Source organism: Oenanthe melanoleuca, chromosome 1 (genome assembly GCF_029582105.1).
Source record: "Oenanthe melanoleuca isolate GR-GAL-2019-014 chromosome 1, OMel1.0, whole genome shotgun sequence".
Lineage (NCBI taxonomy): Eukaryota > Metazoa > Chordata > Aves > Passeriformes > Muscicapidae > Oenanthe > Oenanthe melanoleuca.
The window spans coordinates 44,795,983-44,806,371 of record NC_079333.1 but is presented as its reverse complement, the minus strand read 5'-3'; the positions used below and the strand labels follow the sequence as shown (position 1 = coordinate 44,806,371).

Sequence of the window (10,389 nt, the reverse complement as noted above, 5' to 3'; positions counted from 1 at the left end):
GATAAACTTACATAAGCCTCATTCAGTTGGTGGTGGGAGAATTGGATGCTCAGCCAAGTGCTCCCTGCACTGCTGTCTCTTGTACAGCACACTAAAAGGGAAATGATTCTCAGAATTGTTAAACATAATGGATTGCTGCTTAAACCCCTTATTAGATATATTAGTTGACTAATCACCTCAGAGACTTTCCCTCTACCAGTCTGACAGGCAAGGCTGTGAGAGAGCCTAGTGCTCATGTCCCAGAGCCAAATTTGCTGGAGCAGCTGCTAAGTCTGTTGACGGCAGTCTTCAGTGCCTCAGACCAGAACAAAGAAGCAGCAAAGTCCCTAAACCTGTAGATTAATGCTCAAGTCTGAAATTGGAGCATTAAAAAATAAAAGTGTAACTGAGAAAGGTCCAGCTGAGGAATGTTAAGCAAGAAGATTTCAGAAACATAATCCCTTTCAGTGAATGCTGCTGTGGCAGTACCCAGTCACCAGCCCTCCCTCCAGCACAGCCCTGTGCCTCTTTGAGTTCCCTCAGCATTTGGGGTGCAGCAAGTCCTCAGAAACATGGAGGGAGCAGTGAGTTTCCTCCTCAGCAGAAGTATGGGACTGCAGAGAAACAAGGCTTTAAAAGTCCCTGAAAAACACTGCTGGTTTTGGCTGTCCACCAAGCAAGGCAGATGGGGAGTGGGCTGTGTCCCAGCAAGGGAATGGTGAACAGTGCTGGTGAGACCTTGCTGCAGTGGCCATGCCCAGCCAGGACATTCACCATGAGGAAGCTTGATGGGAGAGAGCTCATGTTGCATTTCTTGCCATGACTGTCTAAGGACTGAGGGGTGATGGTCAAAGAGGTGGTTGTGGTTCCCCCCTGTGTTTCCCTTGGTGTTTGGTGCTGCCCTGAGGGTGTCATGTCAGGGTGGTGGGGGCACTGAGCTCCCTGGGTCACACAAAGCAGCTCTCGAGTGAAGAAGCTGCAACTTTTCAGGGCAGATTAGCTCTTAAATCCTGCAGTGGTGACTCTGGGAGCCTCAGCTCTCACAGCCACCTTGTCTGATGGCTTAGCTGGCACTGACCTGCAGCCTCATCAAAAATGGCCAGCACAGCTGTCACAGTTGGTCCTGTGGAGCTGCTGGTACTTGCTGGTATCCAGTAGAGGCAGCAGGAGCACCACCCAGTCCCTCAGGAGAAAAGGACTGTAAGAAAGGGACTGTGGGCTGGGTTTGTGTATTGTGCTGGTTCTGTAACTGTGCTGGTCCATCTCTCTCCTTCCTTTCTCCACACTGTGGAAGGAACTGCCTGTAAGCTCCCTAATATATGCTCTAGTCCATAAAACCCACAGTGTGATCCAGTGCCAGCTCATTTGGATGTGCCAGGTGTCAGAGTTTGAGCTGCCTACTGCTCTCTTAGCTGCCAGCTAAATCCTGGAATGACTGTATGTATTTGCCCATCCACAGTGAGGGTGGCACTTCAGCTTTTAAACTGAGAGCCTGGTTCTGACTGCACAGTAGATCTACAGCAGTTGCTTTTGGTTTGCAGCAATGTAAATTGAGAATCATTTTCCCCCCCACAATGAGATATTTACAATCATGCATAGACTGTCTGATTGTGTGAAGTCAATAGGATTCTGTCTCTCAAAAGCAAATACTGAGGGAATTAGCAGCTCATAAGCCAATATTTACCATTTGGGTACTGAATCATAGCAGAGACTTCAAAACACTCGTCTTGTCCTGCAACAAGTCAGACCTGCCCTGGTGCCAGCATCTGCAGCACCAGCGAGCTCTGGGAAGTTTGTGGCCCAGCCAGCAGCATCAAACACTCTGCCAGGTTGTCCCCATCAGCTTTCAAAACTCTTCCTAAATCTGATGGAAGGAAACCTAACTACCCCATCCCTGGAACTGTTCAAGGCCAGGCTGGATGGGACACCAAGCAACCTGGTCTAGTGGGAGGTGTTCCTCCTGCAGGGAATTAGAATTAGGCTATCTTTAAGGTCCCCTCCAATCCAGCCAATTTTTTAATGTTCCTGTAAAACTGCTCAGTATCTTCGAAGGGAGGTAGAGAAGTATTTTTATTTTATTGCTGTATTATTACTGTTTTCTGACATGATACTCACTTGCCCTGGTTTAATAAATAGCATTGATAGGATCCAAAGTAGTGCCTTCCTGCTTTATTGTTTTCAAATTAACCTAGAGAGACAAACCAGGATGGTCCATGCCCTGAGCTGGTTCAGCATTAAACATAAGGAAGGCTTGATGGAAAGCAACTTATCTGTTGAATTAAACATTTTTCAGCTTGATGTATCACTGTTTGCCTTGATTTTGCTGGAGATTTTCTGAAGGACTGATAACATCCAATAAGGGACTATTTACTTGAAAGTAAAGGATTATCACATTTAGGAGAAAGATATTTTATTGTTATTCTTTCTTGAATGTTTGAAATTTTTTTTTGCTATTATAAAGTCTAGACTGTGTCTCTGCAACAGCCTGTGATGGAAGACAAGATTTCAAGGTTTCAGGTGAGTTTTCTTTTGTATTTCCTGATGTGTTATGGACACTGCAAACAGAAAACATTGTGTGTCCTTGGTGAGCTGGATGTGCCCACCGGGACTTGCCCAGTGCAGAAAGTGACTGCTTTGAATTGTTACCTGCATGGCTCCATCTCATCAGAAATAGCCACCAAAAGTGATTAATATTAAAAAGAAAGTCAACTAACTTTCTTTTGACAAAAACAGTGGCCAGTACAATGCTGGAGGCGCTTGCAACCTGAGAGCTGTGACTCAGGTTACACTCCAGAGAGGTTTGTCTCCCCTCTTCCAATGAAAATCAGGGAGTAAGAGGATACTCAGCCTCTTGCACACCTAGTAGCTTTTCAGCCATGCCTAGTGGAATATTTGCTGCCTTGCACTCAGTATTTGGAAGATGTCACCTTTGATGTTAAGTGGGAAGGTATTTTCCAAATGAAGCTGTGCCTCTGCTCATGAACCAGATGCCCCAGATGTTCCCATCCAGCACAGCTGCCCCCACAAGAGATTTTGTTCAACAGGGACAAGCAGGAGATGGAAATGACATGAAGGCCAGGGAAAATGTTGTAAACAAGCCAGCATGGAGAAGCTGGAGAAGGTGGGAGGTGCAAGGTCACAAACCAGGTGAAAAAAATGTAGATGGGGATGAGAAGAAAGGATGGCACAGGCTTATATGATTTGTTCAGTCCAATTGCAAGTGATCCTAGGCAGGAAAATGTTGCAAACCCCACTGAGGACAGAGAAATATTACAAAGGGACCTACTGAGAAGCAGGAAATATGAGGAGGAAACAATAAAATGAGATTCAGCTTGGAAAAATAGAAGGGAATACATGTGGGGAATAATATTTAATAATAACTTCAGTGGGAGGAACAGAGTAGAAAAGCAGAAAATCTGGAGGGAGAAGAGCTCCAGCAAGACCAGAAGTGAGCAGCAAATGAGATGTTTTCAAGGGAGGTGCTGAGGTTAATGTGCTGAGCTGACACCTGCTCCCTGGCTCGCTCCCCTTGGGCATCGTGGGCCACATGGCCCCAAATTGCACCAGCCTCCACTGTCCCCTAATGGCTGTGGCACAGCTGTACAGGGGCACACAAGCCCTGCTGAGGGGCTCTGTCCCAGCTCACAGGTGAGACATGCCAGGGTGTTTCTCCACATGTGTGCTGGGAAGGATCCTGTATGGGGTTTGCTGGCTTTTCCCCACCCTCACCACTGCTTGCTGTGCACAGCAACTCCAGCATGGCATGAAAAGAAAACAACTGCCAAGGGCAAAGAAACTCCACAGGTAAAAATACAAGAAAAAGCTTTAGCACAAATTCTTGGCCTCCCCTGCTGTGCAGTACTCATCACCTCAGCACATCTGCTCCGAGCCATGGCTGACCTCCTCCTTCCCTGTCAGCTTTGTGCTTCCAGCCATGCTACCTCACCTCCCCAGACACCAGGAAGCTGTGGCATTTTGGAATGTGCTGTGTAGGGCCTGACCAAGGCAATGTTTTTCCCAGACTGTTTTTTCCTACTTTTTTGAGTCATAAACATGCAGATCCAACAATCACCCAATCTCCTCTCTGTGCCCTTTTGGCTCCTCAAGCCACCCACCTGCCCACACAGTGCAATGCCAGCATCACCAGCAGCAGGAGGGAGCAAACACCAGGAAAACAGAGTGGTCTCATCCCAGACTGGCACAACAGGGCTTTGGTTTTGCTCTCACTTATGAGGATGGAGTTTGCTCCAGCAAGAAGGGTCCCCATGCAGAGGACAGTGGGAACAGCACAGCCACTTACTGAGAGTTATACACTTAAAATGCTCAGCTGGTAACTGTGAATCCAACTGGAACCAAAATCCTCAGGAAATGCTATTTGGCATTCTTTGAAAAGAGGGAGCTTGCTGAGCCCACAGGCTCTGGCCCATCCTGCTCCCCAGCCATCTGAAAGGTGAGGGATCCCCATCTCAGCTGCCATCTCCCTGCACTCTGTCTCTCCAAACACATCCCCTCTGAAGATGCCCCACTGGAGCACACTGTTCAGCCATGTAAGTTGTTGGGTTTACTGTTATACTTCAAAAGCACAGCAAAAGTTCAAACTTTTGGTTTTGCCAGTCTGGAGAGGTGTGCTCGTCAGCTGTTCTTTTGTAGACACAGCATCAACTGAAAAAAACAAAAACCCTATGACAAAGCAAACAAAACCCAAGTCACACCATAAAGTATTTATTAAGAAACAAAGGAGGCTTTTTTTGTCAGTTGTAAGAAACACTTTAAAGCAAGTGCTCTTTCAGAGATTTAAAAGGTATATCAAATGGTAACATTGGTTTTACATTATTGTACATGACATTTAAAAAACACCACATCTCACAAAATTCCTTTTATTAGAACTCAGGTTTCTCTGCCTTCAGTTGTAAATTAATTTCTACAGACTTAAATTTAACTTACTCTTTTTTTTTTTTTTTTTTTTTTTTTTTTTTTTTAACAAGTAAACAATATACAAAGATTCACCTGAATTTCGTAGGTCAGAGGAGGTGTCCTTGCCAGGGCTGTGCAAGGCAGTGGGGGGAGCTGGCTTGGCTCACAGCTGGGCAGTCAGGACCACAGGAGGAGCTGCTTGTCTGGCCTGGGGAAGCACAGGCAGCTGCCCCTGTGCCTGCTGCCAGCTCAGTGTGACCCCACTGCAGCGTGGGCAGGTAGAAACCTACACCCCCAGAGAGTGCAGGGGTCCCTCAAAGCCTGGCAGCTCCAGCTCTTGACACCGGCCCTGCGGATCCCGAGCACCGCGCTGTGCCGCATCCCGCGCTCCGGCAGCCCAGACACCCAGCTGGCAGCAAGGAACGGGTCTCACACACCCAGCTTCCTGCCCAGCTCCTGCACACCGACTGGGCATCCCAGCCAGGAACAACACACCTGGGATAAATTACCTATTCATTCCCCCGTGTCAGTGGCCAAACCATGGCTGCCTGCTGCAGGCTGCCTGCGTGTGGCGTGTTTATGAGTAAACCATTGGGTTTGGCAATGCGTCTGCACCTTCTGCGTCATTCAAAAACGGACACACAAAACACAGCATCGGTTATTGCTACATATTGATACAGTATCAGACTGTAAGAAACCTTTTGTCATCACTGGTCTGGTTACAGTAATTGCTTGGGTTTTGCACGGGGCCTCAAGTCTTCTGTTGCACTGTTCTGGCAGAGGAGCAAATGGATGGAAATGCAGTGGCTACACTTTTTAAGAGACAAATCAGCCTTAGTTTGCTGCATTTACAGTGATAGAATGATGTGATTGTTACCTCTTCAACCTGGAGAGATGTTTTCCCCAGTTGAAGCAAAGCAGGACAGAGCCAATAGCTCCAGTGCAGTGTCCCATCTGTCTGCCTCTCAACACCTCCATGAGTGACACCACAAGCACCTTTCTCCTTTGGTTGGGCCTTTTTCATTTTTAAATACAGCTGTGCCTCCCTAGTCCCCTGCCACATGGGTAAAGAATAAAAGAGGATAGATTTCAAACCTCTACCAACCCATTCACATCCCAACTGGGTTCTGTGTAACACTCTCCCAGTCCTGTGAGGTAGGGCAGGGGACTCAGAATGGGCTCATGGGGGACAAGATAAAGTCCATTTTCCTACAGGCAGACTCCAATGCAAGCAGGCTTTGGGCTGACACCTTCGTGGGCATTCACACAGGTTTCCTGTTTCATGGGAAGTGAGGTTAAATCAGGCGTATTTGGAATCACAGTCTGACCTTTGTCTGCCAAGGCAGGTTCAGTTCAGACACTGCAGCTGCACCAAAAGCTTTGCTGAGTGTCATGAAGAACAAGCACCTCGTACCCTGGTTTTAGTAAAATGTTCACAAAGATAGTCTCTGCAAACCACTACTGGGTCCTGATCTTGGCACAAAACCAAATCAAGAAGGTTTCAAGTGCACTGGAAAGAAGAGCAGAATAATTCACTCTTCTAATTCCTACATAATACAAAGAAAATTGGTCTTTGCAAGACCAAGCCTGTGGTGGCATTTGACCCCAAAGCTGGTGTGTGTAAGAAGCCATGGGGGCTGGTACAGGCTCCCAGCACACAGGGATTGCACTGTTCGGCTCTCAGTTGTGATTGTCTGTAAAGCAACAGGAAATGTCATTATGGAGCTGGGAGCGGAGAGGTTTATCAAGTACTACAGTCTTGTACAGTGTAACAAAACTCTTCCTAGAATTAATTAGGCAAATACTTGTGACCATGTCATACCTGAAGGGCACTTAACGGCTCTGGCATTTATCTCACGAGTACAGTGATCTGAAATACATATGCATTTCCAGCGTAATCCTTCGCCGCCGTAAATCACGCGCTGGAATGAGAGCGTATCTGGCATCGTTAATTCCGAGATATCATCCTTACAGTTCCTGGCAACAGACCCCAACGAAAATAAATGGTTTATAAACACTGTCTGACATGCATGAGCCTTTCAAAATTATTTACAAGTGGTGTTCTGGGAGCTTTGTTCCAAGGAAGTATTTCTCCTCCGCTCAGTTCAGATATTAACATCGGCCAGGTGGGGATGGGGAGGGGAAGGTGTCAGCGCTACACAGTCACAGCCGGGTACATCTTCTGCTCGCTGCTGGTGTGCGGGAAGGGGGACTGGATCTGCCTGTAGCTGCTCTGCAGGCCGTCCAGGAAGGGGGGCACGGGCGTCAGCGGCATCGAGTCGTGCTGCACGGCGTAGCCCACGTACTGCGGGTGCAGGTACTGGCCCTGGTGCGGCACGATCTGCGTGGCCTGCTGGCAGTTCAGCACCGAGAAGTTGGTGGGCATGTTGACGTAGACGTTATTCATGGTCCCTTCGGACAAGCAGCAGTTGGTCTGGGACCTCGTTGGCGGAGCTCTGGCCCCCGAGTTGGCGCTGGAGCTGGAGCTGGCAGCCGTGCTGGACTGGCGGGAGGAGGAGCCCCGGGAGGTGCTGGCACTCGGGATCATCGGGATCGTCTCCATCAGGCGGGTGCCCGCAGGGGCTCGACTCTGCTGGGGCTCCTGCTTGGGCCGCAGGCATCTGCAGCAGCAAGCTGCCACCAGGGACCCCAGGATGATGAAGGCGACAAATACAGATCCCACGATAAGGAATGGCACGTAGATGGGCACTGCAACAGCAAGGAAAACACTGTCACTGGGGGACAAGGACAAACCTCGGCAGCTCCAGCAGAAGTCCCCCCTTAGCCAAGCAGAGCCCACCTCCTCCCAGCACTGGTCAATACAAGCAGAGCATTTTATACCAGAATGATGAAAAGGGCTGCTAAACCCAATGGCTTAAATTTCCCTCCTGTTGACGGTGGTTTCGTTCACAGTAACCACTGCTCCACATTTCATCAAATTGTGTCTCCAATACCCCCTACTAGAGCAATATGGCAAGATACAGCTGGGTTTGAACAGTGCCTTAGGGAGATACTTTGGGGCAGGATTCCTGCCCAGGATCACAGGGTAGTTAAACCCTGGTGCCAGATGATATCCCTCTCCATCACCAGCCCACTCTGGCTATTGTCAGCGTGACAGCCAGGCAGTGACCAGACAGTAGTCCCAGAGGCTCTGACACCCCACAGCCCTGGGGATGTGCCCACCTGTTCTGCATTTCAGCTCTGGGTTTAGGGAGAGACAGCACTATGCTCCAAAGGGGCAGCACTCCTCCTTGTGAGGCCTAATGAAGGGACATCAGGGCAGGAGGACTGAGGGTGGGCAAGGGGTGGGAGCAGAAAGCATGGATGATGCCCATTGGTGGCATCAGGAGCCACCAAGGATGGTAAACACCATCCTTGGAAGAATCTGGGCTACATGTACAGATTTCACAGAATACACCTGAGTTAGAAAGGATGCACAAGAATCATCAAGTCTAACTCTTAAATTAATGACCCATACAGGGATCAGACCCACAATGGTGTAACTAGTGCCATGCTTTATCCAACTGAGCTAATCCATTCTGCAGTCCCAGGGAAAAAGCTTTTTTCCCAGGCTCAGTAAGAAATCTGCATGGATATATGCATGAATAACGAAGGGAAAGTGTCTCCCTTCAGTGCTTGTGAATGCTCCCAGCAACATGCCTGGAGTTCATCATTTCCACCAAAACCTGGCAGCTCCAAGACTCAGGCAGGGCTACGGATTCCTGCTTGACCCTGCCTGACCCTGCTAAGGCAGCCACTGCTAATGACTTGCAAGTTAATCAGTGCCAGCACAGGGCAATGGCTCCCAAACCTACAAAGCAATAAATTTTAAATAAAATAAATAATTGTTAAAAAAAATGCATTGTTCTCAGAACTGCAAAGGGGGGTTATCTGTCTGCCCAAGTCAGAATACTTCCTGGCACAGCAGTTATAGCCAAAAGGCAACTTTTCTTCCATCACTTCAGTACTTTTAAACAAAAGGCTGTAAAACATCGTCTCCACTTCTGTGCTTTGCACTACAGCAGCTCTTGAGCAGGTGCACACACTTGCTCCACGCTGTAATGTGCAAGTTTTCCAGGAGTAAACCTGTCCTAATTATAACATCACTTCAGGCTACTTCTCCTGCACTCAGCATGTGTGGATGGCAGCGAGGGTGCTGCGGAGCCACTGGGGCTTTTTAACACAGCAGTAGAAAGACTTGAGTTTATCCTTGAAATTCAATCTTGTAAAACCAGTCCTAAGTGGGGATATCAGAGCTGAAAGAACATACACAATTACAGTGGGGACCAGCCAGAGTCCTTTTGAAATATCCTGTTACTTTTTCTGATCTGCTCATACGGGTTGTCTCATTTTTCCGTGCCTTTTCAATGGGGAGCTCAACCATGGCTGAGGAGCCCGTTCAAAGTGGCGGCAGAGCTGTGCCCGGGACTCAGGGGAGCGGTGTCACCTGCTCTGACAGAGAGTGGCTGGGAATTCCAGCAGCAAGGGCGGGAAAGGCAGGCGTTCAGCTGGGGCGCTTCTCCCCGAGGAAGAGCGGCCGCCGGGCCGGGCCAGCGCCGACTCCATCCGTCCTGCCCCACGGCTCGACGGAGGGGGGGACCGGCGGACAGAGGTCATCGCCTCAACCCGCGACGGCTCCCGTGGAGCCGCCGTGCCGGAGACACCCCGGGGCCATCCATCCTCCGTGCCGGGCCGCTCACCTGCCGCGCCGTCGGGGCCGTCCTTGCCGGGCCGGCCGGGCTCGGCGCCGCCCTGCCGCCGGTCGTTGTCGCAGGCGCCCTGGTCCAGGCGCGCCTCGGCGCTGGAGCAGCAGTACCGGAGCGCGCAGCTGCCGCAGCAGATGGTGGCGTCGCCGCCGTCGAAGCGCTCGGGGCACTGGAAGCCGTCCCGCCAGCCGCCCTGCCCGTCCAGCCAGCCGTGGCAGTACTCGCCGCTGGCCGCGGCCCCCGCCGGCAGCAGCCAGCCCAGCGCCGCCAGCAGCAGCCAGCCCCGCATGGCGCCGCCGGGGGGGCGGCCGCGCCGTCAGGGCCCCCCCGCGCCGGGGCAGCGCCGCCCGGGCCCCCGGGGCCGGCAGCCGCCGCGCTGCGGGGACTCTGGCCGCGGGTCCCGCCGCCGCCGCATGCCCGGGGCCGGCCCGCGGGGTGCGGAGCCGCCGCCCGGGGCGCACCGCGGGAGCGCCGCTACTCCGCTCTGGCTCCCCGCCGCCTCGCCGCGCCCGCCCGGCCCGCGCCCTCCTCCGCGCCCATGGGCGAGGGCCGGCGGGAGCCCGCGATCCTCCCGCGGACGGAGCGAGGCACCGCGCCGCTCCCGGTGCGCCCCGTCCGGCGCCGCGCCCGCCGCTCCGCTCAGCGCGGGGGCGCCGCGCCCGCTCTTATAGGCGGCGGGGACTGCCCGGTGCGCATGCGCCCGCCACGCCCCCCCGACGGGGCGGCACCAGCGCGGGCGGGGGGCGCGCGGCTCCCGGGAGCGCGGGGAGCGCGGGTCTGTCCCCTGTCC

General features: G+C 51.7%; 1 protein-coding gene across 1 annotated transcript; it reads right to left on the bottom strand.

Moving 5' to 3' along the window:
• Positions 1-4,697: 4,697 nt before the first annotated feature.
• On the bottom strand, positions 4,698-9,944 carry SHISA2 (shisa family member 2). The gene is made up of 2 exons (XM_056495091.1): positions 9,594-9,944; positions 4,698-7,602 (listed from the first exon to the last, which is right to left on the bottom strand). The coding sequence occupies exons 1-2, from the start codon at positions 9,886-9,888 to the stop codon at positions 7,049-7,051; spliced, it is 849 nt and encodes a 282-aa protein (XP_056351066.1). The 5' UTR covers positions 9,889-9,944; the 3' UTR covers positions 4,698-7,048.
• Between the last annotated feature and the right edge of the window lie 445 nt (positions 9,945-10,389).